Source organism: Psammomys obesus, unplaced genomic scaffold (assembly GCF_907164565.1).
Source record: "Psammomys obesus unplaced genomic scaffold, mPsaObe1.curated_primary_1811, whole genome shotgun sequence".
NCBI lineage: Eukaryota > Metazoa > Chordata > Mammalia > Rodentia > Muridae > Psammomys > Psammomys obesus.
The window spans coordinates 3,002,344-3,018,918 of record NW_026590405.1 but is presented as its reverse complement, the minus strand read 5'-3'; the positions used below and the strand labels follow the sequence as shown (position 1 = coordinate 3,018,918).

At 54.4% G+C, this 16,575-nt stretch overlaps 1 protein-coding gene across 2 annotated transcripts in view; it reads left to right on the top strand.

The window, feature by feature from the left end:
- Slc37a1 (solute carrier family 37 member 1) overlaps nt 1–16,331 on the top strand; it is a 37,755-nt gene extending 21,424 nt beyond the window's left edge. Inside the window, exons 9-18 of one of the 2 annotated variants that reach the window (XM_055607030.1) lie at nt 1,583–1,714; nt 3,405–3,495; nt 4,739–4,801; nt 5,304–5,389; nt 6,442–6,490; nt 7,286–7,359; nt 8,014–8,092; nt 12,430–12,527; nt 14,958–15,022; nt 15,445–16,331. In XM_055607030.1, coding sequence (XP_055463005.1) covers nt 1,583–1,714; nt 3,405–3,495; nt 4,739–4,801; nt 5,304–5,389; nt 6,442–6,490; nt 7,286–7,359; nt 8,014–8,092; nt 12,430–12,527; nt 14,958–15,022; nt 15,445–15,460 — 753 coding nt within the window. In that variant the 3' untranslated portion in view covers nt 15,461–16,331. The other variant, XM_055607031.1, reaches the window with a different exon arrangement.
- The last annotated feature ends 244 nt before the right edge of the window (nt 16,332–16,575 follow it).

Here is a 16,575-nt window from a genome sequence, read left to right as displayed (position 1 = left end):
AATGGTGAGCCCATTCCCCAAGCGCCCAGCTTACTAGATGGAGAGCACAGGCCTCAAAAAGGACAGGTTTCCTACAGTGTGGCTATACTGTCTGTTTAAAAGGGCCTGCAATGTCCTGGAGGTCTCAGCTTGGTCCCCAGGAACTATCCTGAAGCATGGAGCTGTTCAGAGATTTCTGCAGCTCAGCCATCCCAGAAATGGGATTTTGGGCTCTCAGAGGAGCCAGCATTAAGTCTCCCAAGCTGGACTTTTCATCTTCCTTCCTAAGTACTGTGCGTCGGGTTCAGTGTGAAAATGCCCTGGCCAGTGAGCCTGGCCTGGGTGACGTGTCCACCTCATGCTTGCACATAATGCTGAGTGTCTGCCTTCAATCCTGCCACCTAGCTTTCATCTTTTTTATTTAATATGTATGTGAGTATGTACTTGCTTGGATATGAAACAAATGTGCATTTCCCAGGGAGGCCAGGAGAGAGCGTCGATTCCTAGAGCTGGAGTCACGGGCATTTGTGAGCTGCTTGATGTGGTTGCTGGAAATCGAACCTGGGTTCTCTGGAAGAGCAGCCAGTGCCTTTAACTGCTGAGCCATCTCTCCAGCCCCATCATCTTTTCTTTAAAAATCTACTGTAGTTTGAATTCACCTCATGTGAGTTACAGTAAAACAAATAAAACACTTCAGTGGCTGTTGGAGCCCACGGCACGCCTGAAGTGCATAGGAGCACTCCTTTGTAAGCCTCTCAGATCCACAGTTCATTCAGGAAAAGCCTTTTTACATCACCCTCACTTTGACTCAAAGCCCCCCGCAGAGCTGGGATCTCTCTACTGTCCTCCAGCAAGCACATGTTCTGTCCCTTGGGAATGGCCCCAGTATCAGAAGGAACAAATTTCTGAACTGGATCATACATTTTAACATAGCATTGCTTCTGGCCATGTTTGTAGTCTGTGAACTCCTTGCAAGATCCAGTACCCGGTGAAGAATCCCTCACTAGTGGGTCCATGAAATTACATCATTCCACTGAACGGTGTAATCAAGTTTAAAACAACACACACACACACACACACACACACACACACACACACACTTAAACAATCTTAATGTTTTAAGTATGTTTATACAGTTGTGTTGAATGTCTTCCTGAGTTATCTTTGGCCACACATCAGCCCTGGACAGCAAGCTGGACACGCCTGATTAGATCATAATGGAAATCTAATCTGATTACGGGTTACTATGTGCTGTTACCTAAGAGATGCTAGCCTGCTCTCCTGTCACCGGAATCTTCCAGGTGTTTGGGTACAAGATACCTCATCCACTCTGGGCGTTTTAACCAACTGATCTCTCTCCGCAATGCCATGGGCTCATTTTCATTAGTGTTATTTTTTTCACTATTTCTGAACCAAGGAATTCGCTGAATTAATGGTATCTCATGAGCCAGGTGGGTACTGACAACCGATGTGACAATAGGGTTGACCCTGTTATCTGCATGGGTTCCCGACGGGAAACCGTGTGACTTGCTCACTCGCAATTCCGGCCTCTCTCTGGCCAGATGCCCCTGGTGACATCTGTGCCTTCTCCTTTCGTGCCCAGGACCCAGAGATGCAGTGCCTGCTGCTCTCTGATGGGAAGAGCCCCCTCCACCCGAGCCATGTCGTCGTCCTTCCGGGTGACAGCAGCAGCAGCATGGCCGCCATCAGCTTCACAGGAGCCCTGAGGATCCCGGTGAGGGGGGGGGGGGGAGAGGGCTGGGCCTTAGTGAGTTTGAGAGAGAAGTGTGTGGCTGTGGCATTTGTGGGGCAGGTCCCCCCGTCCTGCCCGGTCAGTCATCCCGGGGTGAATGTGGCTTTGTGTCTGATCTCTTCATTTTGTCCTATTTCTAAGGCTTTGAAACTAATTTTTCTACCCAGAAACTTCACAGACAAATGAAATCTGACACATGCTTTCACTTGAAAAGCAGAAAGCTGGCTGCTCTGGGCCTGCAGCCATGATGCCTTCTATCCCTCGTGGCTTTCCACCCTTCCAGCCATTTGCCTTCTGGCTTTGAGGGTGCTCACTGTTCTGTGGCTCTACTGAGCCTGCTCTACTTCACGGCACAGTGAGGGACTGAGTGTCACAGGATGGCATTCGGCACAGGGAGGGCGCGGCAGGAAGGAATAGAGGCTACAGAAGAAAAACCAACCATGCGCTGGGGTCCTAAGCGCCTGGACCTGATTATGCTCTGGCCCTCGGGCTTGGCTCCCTCCCACAATGCCCTGGGGTAGCAATCTCACAGTGTACAGCTGTGAGCCCTGGCAGGTCTCCACGCCTGTGGGCACTGGGTCCCTGAACAGGCTTCACAGCCAGCCAGTGGAAGATGACAGGTTTAAATGAAAGTCCTTTCCAAGGCTGTGTTCTTGCTGCCCGGCTAGCAGCCTTTCTGGGGTGCCTTACCGCCCTAGGTTGCTGCCCTGAATCCCTCTGCTAACATCAGTCGGGAAGCAGACTAGCAGGCAGGTGCAAGTTATGAGGCAATGTGGACAGCACAGGCTTTGGGGGCCTGGCCCAGCTCTCACCCTGCCCCTCCTCCTCCCTCCCCTGCCCAGCTGGTTAGCCTGAGCATCCACACTGAGCTTCTGTTTACCTGTCACTGGGCCATGAGATCTGCTGGTCTGAGGAGGAAGTGGGCTGAGTTCATCCCAGGACCAGGCATATAGGTAGTAGGCTATATGCCTACTCTCATCCTCACACCATAACAAGTGGAAAACAAAGGTCAGGGGGTGGGGGTGGAGTTTCAGAGTGTGTGTGTGTGTGTGTGTGTGTGTGTGTGTGTGTGTGTGTGTGATGAGTGTATCAGTGTGCCCGTGCTAGAGGAAGATGTCCAGTGCCTTCGCCTGCCACTCTCCACCCACCGTATTACCTTGAAGCAGGGTCTCTCCCTGAACGGGAAGCTTGCCAGTGTGGCTAGATAGCTGACCAGTGAGCTCCTGAAATCTGTCCATCTGCACCTTCTGCTGTTAGAGTGACAGACACACAGAGCTATGCCTGGGTACTAGGGGTTTGAACTCAGGCCACACTGGTATGGCCAGCGCTCTTGTGCTCTGAGCCATCTCCCCAGCCCAGTGCCTGAGTCTTCGTGAGTATCCTCCCCGCCCCAACCCCCCGGGAGGAAGTCACTGGCCATCATTTGGCAGGACTATGTCATCAGTATATGTTCTCATCGGCTCTTGTGGAATGTGGACATCAGGTTTCTGCCTTCCGGGCAGCCAAGCCAGGCGTGTCCATGCTCCGGATCTCCTGGGGCCTGAGCAAGGCCGAACCTTGCAGCAGAAGCACAGCACGTCTGCAGGGGACTTGCCGTCCATTGGTATCTGGGCACACCTTGAAACACATGGCCAAGCTCGTGCCCGGAGTTGACGGTGCCCCCCTCTTTCAGGGCGTGATCGAGTTCTCCCTGTGCTTGCTGTTCGCCAAGCTGGTCAGCTACACGTTCCTGTTCTGGCTCCCGCTGTACATCACCAACGTGGGTGAGTGCTGGTCCGAAAGTGGGGTTTAGTTCCGGGCACCCACCGACTGTGCAGAGCTCCCTCTGCTGGGCCAGAGACTTGTGACGGGGAGCACACATGGTGACTGGCTCAGCAAAGAGGAGAGGCTATGGAGGTGCACCCATCTTGTGGCTCTGCTAACATAGTCACTGGGTTTGTTCGGGTACATCCCGACCCTTCCTCGGTTCTCGGAGGCTGCCTGCACTGAAATCTGGGCCATGTCAGGCTTTGGCCAGCAGGAGTGTGGCCCCTGGGGAGTGGAGATAAGGCATCCTTAGAAACCTGACCTAGAAACTGATTTTGGGGGTGCTCTCTGATTTGTGGCAGGGATGACCCCCTCTTAGGTTTCCAGAGCCCAAGAATGTGTGAAGCTGTGGCTCCTGATAGGATGTCCCAGGAAAATAGTACTATAAAGCTGTGCCAAGGCTGGCCAGAGCCCAAAGCTGGAGGGAATGTCACCCCTGCTCAAGAGTCTGGGGCCGGCAGCAAGGGGCCCTTCCTGGGGTGTGGCTAACGGGAGCGGCTGCAGAAGAGAGGGTGGGTGAGCTGCACGGAGTACCTCAGGGCCCTGCCTCGCTACCCCCATTTCATCTCAAGGGGTGCAGAGTACAACCTAACAGGGAGTCTCAGTAGGAAGCCATGTTCTTTTTTCACAAGCGAACAATCCTGACTGGAGGGTTGAATTTGCCCGGATGCCCAGTCTGAGTCTTGCTTTGAGTCCATCCCAGTTCCTGGCAGGCGGCATTCAGGGTGAGGGAGATGGGTCTGACCAGCCAAGCGCTTCCCAATCGTCTCCTCATACCGGCCAGCACCCATCCAGCCGGAAGCAAAGGGACATGAAGCGGCAGTGCCCTGCCACTGAGGCACGAGAAGGCTCAGGTCCCCACTGGAGTCAGGTAGCATACGGTACAACACCCTCAGTTATACTGTGAGACTGAGCATTCTTGGCCGCTGCTCTGGGGAGCCCTGACTGTGACCTTCCCTCAGGCTCACCCTCTTTCCTGAGCCGATAACCCCATGGCATCCAAGCTTAGGCCGCAAGGATGGCCAGCAGTATCAGGCCTGGCTGAGATGAGTCGACCAACCTCTTTTTAAAATCTGAGTTCCGGTGATTGCCCGTGGTGGAAATCTGCTCGTGGAGCCGAGCCCCACGCGTGGGTCCCTCTGGGGTTAACCGCTAAGGACATGCATGTCCTCCTTAGCCAATATGCTTCTCGTTCAACAGATCACCTGGACGCCAAGAAAGCCGGGGAGCTGTCCACTTTGTTTGACGTGGGCGGGATCTTTGGTGAGTTCAAGGCCGCTTGCTCCACTTTGTCAAGAACTGGATGAGTGACACTCTCCGAAGCTGAGGCAGCAGAATGGCAAGTTTGAGGCCACCCTGGCCTACAGAGTGAGACCTTGTCTCAAAAATCAATCCCGCTTCGAGTTAGCTTTGCTGCCGGGAGAGCGCCATGTGACACTGTGACCCTGTGACCCTTGCCATTGCTCTGGGGGAAGCTTGCCTCTGACCTTGAGTCAGCTGCCCTCAGAAATGACACACACACACACCCCAGGGGTGGGGGAGGTACTGGCATTTCATACCTACCAGGTAAAGAGGCTTTGGGGTTTCCCTAAAGCCTGACCCTAGACACCCTGTAACTCCCATGGCCCATACAAGATGCGTCCCGCTAGGCCAGTCTCCAAGTGGCCAGTCTGCTGCCCAGTGAGGACAAGCTCCTGTGACTCAGTCTCCCCGGGGAGCCATGCCGGGCCTCAGCTCCTGAAGCCGTGTGCCCCCTCTGTTACAGGCGGGATTTTAGCAGGTGTGATCTCCGACCGCCTGGAGAAGCGAGCCTCCACCTGTGGCCTGATGCTTCTGCTGGCGGCGCCCACGGTGAGCCCAGGCCCTGCCTGCTGTCACAGACACAGCTTTCATCCCCACTAGCTACCGCTGTCCCGGCCTGAGCTCCACATCCCTACAGGCCCACCTAACCCCTGGCTGGGCGGCACACACCAAGCTTCCCTCACCCTGGGTTTCTCATGGGCTGTTCCTCTCTGTGGGGGGCCCTTCACACCCACCCCTGTCCCCCTTCCCAGTCACACCCTCTCCTGTCCCTTGGGATCTCTGTACCAGCCTACCTTCTAGGCTTGATGAACCCTATCATGCATGCCAGGCTCATCCTTCTTCAGGCATTTAGAGGCCTGTGACCTTGCCTGGGTGGCTTCCCTGCCTCAGATTCCTCATCTGGTCCTGAGTAGCATCACCCCCACAGCATGGACGTGCGGAGTCAGTGTGGTACTGGCCTGCCGCTGCTGTTTTCAAATGAGGGGCCGTTCTGTTGCCATGTTGCATTTATCCACGTGCCTCTCTCCCCAAGGCTGTGACTGTCCTCAGAATAGGCCTTGTTCTGAGTCCTCTTGGGCTCTATAAAGGAATCCTCAGGAAATTATGAGCATCATGGCCCCGTTTCTAGGGTAACGGCATCCCAGGGCACAGGGCTCAGGCAGACAGCTACAGACCTCAGATGAGGAGTTGGGAACTGTTCAGTGTCCTGTCCACCAGCCCTGGGCACCCACAGTCCCACCCTGCAAGTTCCCCAAGGCCCAGAGCTACATGCTGGACAGGCAGGTCCTTGTTAACTCCGTTTCTAAGCCACAGGCTCTCAATGGCTGCCTGTGCTGAACCGTCACCCTTCTTCTTCCTTCCTTCCTTCCTTCCTTCCTTCCTTCCTTCCTTCCTTCCTTCCTTTCATTTTCTATGTGCATTTGGTGTTTTGCCTGCACCGTACCTCTATATGAGGGAGCATGTCAGATCTTGGAGTTGCAGACAGCTGTGAGCTGCCATGCAGGTGCTGGGACTCGAACCTGGGTCCTCTGGAAGAGCAGTCGGTGCTCTTAACCACTGAGCAACCTTTCTAGCCCCACCCATGTTCTTTACCCCCGCAGCTCTATGTGTTCTCCTCTGTCAGCAAAATGGGCCTAGAAGCCACCATAGGTGAGTTGTTCTCTCTCGTACACGTGTCCATTCACACTACCTCATGGTGTGAAAGACGAAAACCAATGTAGAGGCATTAAGCTGGGCTGGCTGAGCAGCGTGGCCCCAGGTCCCTCTGTGGGAAAGGCCAGGCTCCGGTTTCCAGCCGTGGACCTGAACAGCGCAGGTTGGGACCATTAGTGTAGGAAAGTATGGCCACCCGGCCAGCAGTTTTCCACTCCAGGTGCTGAGGGGGAGGGTCTGTTTAGCCTGGGAATGGGGCCTTAGCCACAGTCCCAGAAAGCCAGCCAAGGACTCTGGGGGGACTGGGCGGGGGATGGTCTTGTCCCAAGTGACCCAGAAAGCATTCTGCCAGTGAACATGGATTCTGCATGGACCCAGAGTGTGTTCTGGAAAATGAACTCTGGCAGTTGAGAGGAGAGGCTGTGTGGCTCAGTGTCCTTGTCTGGGGTGAAGAGAGGAAGTCCCTTCTATCATTGAAGAGACTATGGCACAGACCCAGTGCCGGCCTGGCCTTGGTCCACCCCAACTCTCAGCCCCTACCAGTACCTTCATCAGCTTCTGTCCATGCAGGGAACTTGAGTTGTGTAGGTCCTCCAGACAGGCCTCTGAGGTTCTGGGGAGGCATGGCAGTTCATCCCCAGGCAGAAGCCGTTTGTCCCGTGTCCTGGAGACTGCCCCCACTCCCGGGTGGGGGCTGTAGATGGGCCCCTTCCCTTTATTCAAAGGCCTGTCCTCACCAGTGGGCTGCTGGGCTGGGCAGGCCCTGTCCTGAGCCCCCTCTGTTTCCCACAGCCATGCTGCTCCTCAGTGGGGCCCTGGTCAGCGGGCCCTATGCTCTGATCACCACCGCCGTCTCTGCGGACCTGGTGAGTCCACACGCTGTTTCGCTACTCAGAGCCACCACCACGTCAGTGGGGGAAACTTCGTTCACAGTTTGGGCACAGACAGCCTGTGCCTTGGGAGTTTTCTGGCACCTGTCCCTAGCCACCCTCTCTCTGATCTCTTCTTCTCACAAGTGTAAGTCCTATCCCTGAGTGGTCAGCAGAGGAGTGTCCAGCTAAGAAGACAGGGATGGAGCTTTGACCCACCTTCTCCATCCCGTGTCGTCTACTCAGGGCAGAGGTGGGCCCCGCCTGGGCCTCGATGTTACATGTGTTTCTGAACCTGCCCATAGGACGCTTATCCTTGGATGAACAAGAGTGTCCAGATTCAGCTATGCGCCCATGGAATATTCTTGGAAGGATCCACACCAGACCAAACCAAATGGTCAACACGTAGAGGGCAGAAGCGGAGGAGGGATTCTAGCTGCATTTTATTTTTAGACTAAAGAAGAGAGTCGCAAATAACTAAATATGTCTGGGCAGGCATTTTGAAGGATTTCTGTCTCTTAGAAACCCCCGGAGCCTTGCTGGGGGTGGCGGAGGGAGTAGGCTTCCTTGAGGAGAGTGTTCTGTGTCAGGAGTGGATTTGCTTCTCACTTCCTGTCTGCCTGTGTTTCACACCCTTCTCCATGCCCGCAGGGGACCCACAAGTGTCTGAAAGGGAACTCTCACGCCCTGTCCACCGTGACGGCCATCATTGACGGCACTGGGTCTGTAGGTATGCGGAGAACGCTCAGCCCCCTCCCCAACAGCTCCGTGGTCGGGAAAGTCAGCCTCAGAGGTGGTGGGGCATGGCTTTGGAGAAGCCAGTTGTATGGGTGGCCAGATCTGTACCCTTGGTTGGAAGAGAATGTACCTCCAGGTTCGAATTTGACCCGGGGGGTGGCAAACTTCAGGCTTAGCGTCCCGCCAGAAAACACAGCATCTTGTTTCAGTTTAAGTTACTGAAAAACTAATGAATGCCCAAGCACACAGATCCGTCACCCACCTGCCAAGGTTCCTGAGGAGGCTCGTCAGCACGTTCTGGAGTGGCAAGAGGTGGTAATGTAGGCAGCTCGACGCTGTGCTAGTCAGTTTTACAGTACTGTGGCAGAAGGCCACAGATGATCATCAGTAGAGAAAAAGGTTTGTCTTGGTCCCTCTTGGCCTCTGGAGCGTGACTGGGACACGGAGTGGGGGAAAGTGCGCTGGGTCTCTGTGCCTGGTGACGGGTCTCAGAAGCAGCACAGCCCTTCCTGTGAAGAGTGGGCCATTCTCCCTGTTCGCCCTGCCCAAGAGAGACTTTCATGGGCCTGGAATGCAACTGTATAGGTCATCTGTCATCTACCTGTCCATCTGTCTGTCTCTCTGTTTCTCTCTCTCTCTCTCTGTCTCTCTCTCTCCCTCTCTCCCTCTGCTCTGTCCCAGAGAAGTCTTTGTGACTCAGTCTGCTGCTCCCAAGACACCATACCTAAAGCTAACATGGAGTGCTGCCAGCAGCCTGGGCACTCCAGTAAAGCAGAGGATCAGAGGGGAAAGAAAAGTCAGAAAGGTGGAAGTAGCTGCCTCGGTAAAGAGGCGGCCCTGGCACACTGGGCTGCGGAGGAGGAAAGCACCATGCTCAGATCAGAAGGGCAGCAGGCCTGTGGGCCTCCTCTGCCCTCGGCATCCTATGCTGCCCTTCAGAGCTCACGACCGCCTGGGTCTCTGCAGCAGTGACTTCGGAACTTGATGGAATGGACTCCTAGACCCCAGCCCCCATGCTTCCCCAACTGCTCAAGCACACAGGGATTCAGCAGCCAGTCGCCATGGAAACAGCATGAACACTGGTCCTCCACCAAGCCCTGGCTTTGTGTCTCATGCATGCTCCCCACAAGATGAGTCAAATAGAAGCCTGTAGGGACGGCCCACCACTTTAGCAAAGGGTCACCCTGGGAAAGCGTTTGTCCCACGGGCTTGTCAAGTGTTCATGGCCATTAGTCAGTGCCACGGCTCAGCTGATCCCAAACCAGCCAGGAATTCTTCCAAGTTGGGAGCGCCTTATGGGTCGTGTGTTTGCAGTCTCCATAGTGACACCCCATAGTAGGACCCAGGCTGCCCTTCCTACATGCGTGGGCAGGACAGTTAAATGTAGCCATGCGTGTTTTCAAAGTTTCATTTTATCAAAGTGATACCTAACCTAGCCTCAGGGGCCAGGTAGTCCTGCGCACTCTTAGGGTGCAGTATGGCAGGCCCTGCCTCTGCCTGCCCAGGTCCCTCCCAGCTGCTGCTTCTAGCCTCACCACGTGTGTGAATTTCCTGGACTGGCTAGTCTAGGCACTGCCTCATGTCCTCTACCCAAGAGAACTAGACATGGCTCTTCCCACACTGCCTGCCCGGCACCCCCTCCCTCGCACTGGCTCTGCAAACAGCACTACCTCCTAAGTCCTCTATCTGGCAGCCTGGTGACAGGCCACACAGCCGCCCCCGAAGCTGCACAGACCCTGCTCCGTCCCCAACACCACTTTCTCCACTCTCTTCCATTAGAGCCCCTTTGGCTAGATTCCTGTTCCCAGCTCCTGGGTACATGGGGCTGTCATCTGGTAGCTGCCCTGAGATTCCTGGAGCTTGCGAGGCTCCAGGCTGTGGTCGTTAACACCGGTGCCTCCAGAACCCCAGTGTCTCTCAGTTTCCATCGCTGGCAGTAGATGTCTGCTGTCACTCTCAGCTGCTCTTCACGCACACCCGAGTCTTCCCTTGAGTGTTCCGTGAATCTCCCCTTACCCAGAGGCCCTCCCCCACCCACCATGCTGTCCCTCCCGGCAGGCTTCCTTGTGGAAGCAGGCCCTGCGTGTTGGGGGTTGGGCACGGTTTTCTTGTTTTCTGGGAAACGTTAGTCATACAGCAGGAGTCCAGATCATTTGTCCTTCCCGCCTCTCTCTTCTTCTCTGACCCACGTCCTTGACTTTACCTTCCAAGCATTGTGTTCTTATTTTAGCTGTCCCTTTACTGCCTTGAACACTGCATTAGGTGAGAATTAACTGCCGATAACTGATCTTCAGCTACAAAAGCGAGGGTTTCATGATTCCAGTTACATTTCCATGTGTGCTCTGAAGGCATTCTCCCTGCCTGGGGATTTTCATCTGCCTCTCCTCACCGTTTGTGCACTGTCACAGCTAGCTGGGTCTTCCTCAGCCATTTGTCCTCTAAGCTTGCCCCTGTGTGTCTTTGTATTTAAGAATAAGCCACTAGTGGCACACGCCTGTAATCTCATCACTCGAGAGGCAGAGGCAGGTAGGTATCTTGAGTTAGAGGCCTGTCTTGTCTACAAAGTGAGTCCAGGACATAGTCGGGGGGGGGGGGGAGGAACTGGGCTACTAAACTAACGTGACATGGAGAGCGCCCCCTAATGGTCTTCACAGACCAGCCTGAAACCTGCCTGCCCATAGGGAGCTTGGTGCTGGAGTTCTCTCTCACCTTTGCTAGAGCATGGGGGCTGGTGTCATCTCCTGGATTCCTGTTCTCTGTTGGGTGCCTTCCCCATACCCCTCAGAGGGTCAGCTGTTCCCAGAGGTACAGCTATTGCTCTTCACTGGGCTGTCATTGAGTCACCGATGAGGAGGGACCTGGACTCTGAGACCCCTTCCTGCTGGTCAGGGGATACCGGGTTCCTAGGGGCAAGTTCAATCTTTCCTCATCAGAATATCCAGCAAGCTAGTAAACCAGCAATCCAGCAATAGCAAATGCAGCAGCAGGGACCAGCAGGAGTGGGGCATGAGATGTATTACAGCCTGCTGCTGTGGACAGTCTAAAGCAGCCTCATATCCCACACCTGGGATTAAAACAAAAACATGTTTACATGACATCACCGGGTTTTTGTTTTTAAGAAACCAAAACTTTCATCGTATATGTCTTTCCTCCCATCATCCCTCTCTCTGCTTTGTGGATTTATGTTTTTTTTTAAATTGGCCATGGACCACACAGTGGTCTTTGGGCATGCAGGGTAAACTCACGTGAGTTGTGGACGTTTCTGCGGGCAACTTTGCTGAGACAACGGAAAAGTTTGCTAGACAGCTTCCCAGGTCGCAGAGCGATGTGTGTGCCGTGTACACACCTGGAACGGTCGGGGCGGATGAAGTGCAGAGACCCCAGCCCTGGGCACGATACCGCAATCAATTACCCATAGGCTAGTCTCCTGAGCCGGCCAGACAAGCCAGCTTCTTGTCAGATTCGGCCACCCCCGAGAGAGAAGTCCTCCAGAACACGCAGCACCCCTGCTATGGCAGATGTCTTTTGTCTGTTTAGCTTTCAACGTTTACCTGACACAATTGTAGACTTGAAAGAGAGAACCTTACAAATACAGTGCAAAGAGTTCGTAGGCGCCTTGATTTTGCTTTATCCCCACTCCTTATTCATACATGCGCGCCCACGCACACATCTGCGCCCACGCACACAAACGTGTACTTCTGCATACTGCATGTGTATGCTTATGTGCACATGTATGCCTATACACAATAATGCACACACATGTACGAATATGCACGCATGGGCACCGTTTCGAATACACGATTTGCACACGTATAGGCATATTTTTCTGAGCCGCTGAAGATGCACTGCAAATAACCAATCAGCACCCTACCCCTCAAAAAATAGTGAGCGCCAGATTCACAGTGGTCGGATCAGGCGGTTGACGCCAGCAGGGTCTTAAGTCCCGAGTATCTTACATAGATTTACTCAGTGGCTGTTTTGAGCTCAGGGGTATCTGAGGGTGTATGTTGGGTCCGTTTGTTGTTTTCTGAGGTAGAGTCTCTATGTAGTCCTGGCACTCACTATATACCCAGGCTGGCCCTGAGCTCACAGAAATCCTTCTGCCTCTGCCTCCCAAGGGCTGGGGTTAAAGGCATGCGCCACCACGCCCAGCTATGTAAATTCATCTTTAATGATGGCCTGTCAGGCAGAGCACACATTTCAAAGGTCAGTACCTACTTTTAGAATGGGCTCCAGGCGATGTTTATGCCAGTCTCTGCTTCCTTGGCACTGATGAGTTCCTGTCCCACTGTTGGCCGTCCTTAACCAGCCTCTTTGTGCCCCTTTCAGGAGCCGCCCTGGGCCCCCTGCTGGCGGGGCTCATTTCCCCTTCAGGATGGAGCAACGTGTTCTACATGCTGATGTTTGCAGACGCCTGTGCCTTACTGGTGGGTCTTCCCTCGCCTAGCCCTTGCGCCTTCAGGTACCCCCCCCCCCCCCACCCGAGGGCCCCCCCCCCCCCCCGCCCCTCTCCCCCCCCCCACGCCCCCCCCCCCCCCCCCCCATTCCTCATGTTGTGGGCCCCCCCCCCCACCAAACCATAAGATCATATTGGTAACTGTAGTTTGCTACTGTTATAAATAGTGATGCAAATATCAGTTTTCTGATCATGGGGTTCGACCCCCAGGTTGAGAGCCGCTGCCCCAGCAGAATGTCTCCCTGTGGATTCTTACAGCCCCTAGCAAAGCCACACATAAGCTGAGGCTGTCTCTCTCCACTGGTGGGGAGTAAGTCAGAAGCAAGTGAGGCTGTTGCTTCTGGAGGATGTTGGGAGTCAAAGGCAGGGAGACCTGTGGCTTTGGATCCGCCCAGCATGTGACAGGTCACTGGGCCTCTTTATTTTATTTATTGTTGTTGTTGTTCAATACAGGGTTTCTCTGTGTAGCCCTGGCTGTCCTAGAACTAGCTCTAGGCTGGCCTCTAACTCACAGAGCTCCTCCTGCCTCTGTCTCCTGAGTGCAGGCATTAAAGGTATGCACCACCACCCTCTGGCCAACATTTTAATATCTTTATTTATTATTTTCATGTGAAAATAACAAGCCTGAGTGTACACACGTGCAGCACATTACACAAAGGCCAGAAGAGGGCGTCGGACCCCCAGAATCTAAGGTCACAGGTAGCTGTGAGCCTCCAGATGTCAGTGCCAGGGAGACCAAAGCCAGGTCGTCTGGAAGAGGCCTTTGATCCCAGCACTCAGAGAGGCAGATGTCTGTGAGTTCAAGGCCAGCCTGGTCTACAAAGCAAGTCCAGAACTGTCACAAGTCCAGGGCTGTTACAAAGAGAAACCCTATCTTGAAAAAACTACATATGTGTGCATAAGCAAATAAATGCCCCAAAGCTCCGGCAGGCCCTTTCTCTTTCCAGTGCCCTCCTCCCGCCCCTGCAAACAGACCAGTTTCGCCTCCTTCCCAGTCAGAGGCTGAGGACTCGGGGACCTGAGCTCAGCTCCTCAGAGAGGAGCAGCAGGACTGGTCTGTTAAGTCTCCGCTCCAGTGACACCCAGGCTCCCAGCATCTCGAGGCAGGCGCTGGGAGTGGGAAGAACCCTCTCTGCTGACTTCCGTCCCCTTGCATGGGAACAGAGCTTTGTTGGAAGGTGACCTGGGTCCTCTCGACCCCTCACACAAGCTGTCCCACCCCCACAGGCAGCACTTGCCTTCCCTCTTCCTTCTTCCTCTTGGCAGTCTGTCTGGCTCTTCCATCACAGGCCTCCTCTGCCAGGACTTCCCACGTGGGCTTGGTGGTAGTAGTGATGTCGGTAGCTGCCAGCTCAGCCCTGGGTAGTCAGAGCTAGAGTTGGAGTTAGTCCCAATTTGCTGCAAAATTCAATTGCCACCAGCTCGTTCCCACTACTGACCAGTGAGTCTCACAAGCCTTGTTCTTGGGCCAAGCCAAGTGCTGGGACTGTGTATTATCCATAGGTGACATTCCCGTTCTACGTAGCTTATACATGTGGGCCTCCATCCTGAACACGGGGCATCCAGGAGCCATGGCCCGAGGTCTGGTGTGCAGCTGATGTGGGGGGCAGCAGTGGTCGCTTAGAACCCACACCTCCTGTTCCCCTACCCCAAGCCCCTCTGCATTAAGGCTGCCCACTGTCCTCTAAGCACATGCCCCTGGTAGCCGAGACTTCCCTCAGGATCCCCTTCCGTGCTGCCCGGGAACCTTGCTGTGGTCTCCTGTCAGTCATGGAGACTAGCTCCACACCTGCAGACAGGGTAAGCCCTGAGCTGACGGTTGCAGCCAGATATCACAATGCTTTGATTAAACAACCACTCTGAGCTTTTCTGCACACGAAGGGCTTAAAGTTAACCAGTTAAGCCAATGGCTTTTAGCCTAGCAGTTAGCATTGTGTGGAAGGCAGACGCATACACACACACACACACACACACACACACACACACACACACACCCCACTAGTCCTGACACCGTTTCAGCCTCCCAGTTCCACATCTCATGACCTGATCACTTGGCTCCATAATCCCCCAAGCAGCTCCCATACTGTGGGCCACCGCTTCCCTGAATCTGTCTTGTTTCCATTTGGGGCACCCTGTGGCTGGGCTGGTTTTGAAGTCTGTGCTAAAAGCCTGTTTTCCAGCAGGCGTCTGGATCACCCCAAGAACTTATTGAGGGGCAGCCTTGGCCTCAGGCCAGGTGCTGGCGTGGTCTCCGCTCTAAGGACTGAACCTCCGTGGGGACATAAGCCCGTAGGCGCTTCGGAGGAGGAGCCATGCAGTCCATCGGGCCTCAGTGGGCCACGCCTGCCCTCTGCTTGTGTCCCCACACAATGACAGTGTCTTTTCTCTGTTTCGGGTGCAGTTCCTGATCCGCCTCATACACAAGGAACTGAGCTGTCCGGGCCCAGCTACGGGGATTCAGGCTCCGTAAGTCCACCGTGCTCTCTGGAGATAAGGCAACTCCAGGCAGCCTGACAGGAAGGAAAGAACTTACCACTCTGCCGGTCTTGGCACAGTACAATCGCTCTCCTTTCTTGTCTAATAAGTGCCTCCTCGTGGGTGTGATTCTGCGAATCTCTCCTCAGACTCCCAGGGAGGGGAATGTGAGGAAATTGCCTTCTCTATGGAGATTATGGCTTCCCGGCCAAGGCAGCCTCTCCGCCCCTTCCTGCCCATGCCCTGCCACCAAGAAGCCATGGGAAGGGCATGGAGTTTACCCATCAGCCAGTTCCTGAAGCAAGGCATCCCAGGGAGGGTGCAGGGCCAGCTCTGCATGGGGTCTGTGCATTTTGGGTGTGTGTGTGTTCGCCTGCTGTGTGGCCCTCTGTCACCATACCCATTGCCCGTAGGCTGAAGGAACACTGACCATGGAGTTGTCTGGAGTGCCCAGGCCCATCTTATACACACTGTCTTTGGAGAAGCTGAAATGAAGGATCCTGTCGTAAAAAGAAAGACTCACCTTTCCACATGCGCCTGGGAGCGACCCGGAAGCTACCCTGACACTTGCTGGACAGACAGACGTGGAGCTCAGGATGGCAGTGGGGAAGTCAGCCCAGCTGCGTCCCGCTGCCTTAATGGGCCTCGGCCCAGCGGGCCGGCCAGCCCCAGCCTGGCAGGCGCACGCTACCCTCTAGTCACTGAACTCCAGCCTGCGCAGCTACAGGGAGGACTGGCCGGCAGCACCCAGGCAGCCCACCCCTCTCAGGGACCCAGTGCAGAATGTTATATAGCCTGTGAGCCCAAGCCACCCCGCCCTCCCGTTCCCTGGATGCGCGGGGTGAAAGGATAGGACGCATCACGATTGTCTCAGCTACCAACCGACAGCCTCTGAATAGAATTCAAGGGCCCCGGCCACGGTCAGAAACTGAGGCGAAGACCCCCTGCTCGCTACCCACCGAGATGTGAACGGCTGTGAAGCAATAAGCCCCAAACAAGACAGGGGCACCAGGAAGGCCAGTCCCAAGGCCCCGGCCTCGCTGTGCCCCCCTGAAGAACTGAGGGAGCACGGAGTCTGGGGAGGGGGCTTCATTGGGTACCAATAGCAACGGACCCCACCCAGACACCTGGGCTGTTTCTACACCCACAGGGATTATTTATTTTAAACGTATGATGTGTTCTACAGATTTTAAGAGATATAAATGGCGTTTTGTTATTTATTAAGACAAACTATGATTGTTCTGTGGCCATTTGTCGTCTTGATTGTATCTGCTCTTTGAAATAAATGAATTTTTATTAAAAAAAAGTCCAAGTACAGTGAAAATTATTATTTCTATCCAAGTCTCCGTTCTGCTAACAAAAGACCCTAGATAGACTGTGTCTTTGGTTTTCTTAGGACTGGAGACTGTATTAGTTTATTTTATGTTGCTGGGACAAAATACCCGACAAAGATAGTTAAAGGAAAGGAAGGGTATTTTTGGCTCACATGGCAGAGAAGTCACGCTGGGAGGAGCTTGCGGCAGCTGGGCGAATTGGCCTGGCCA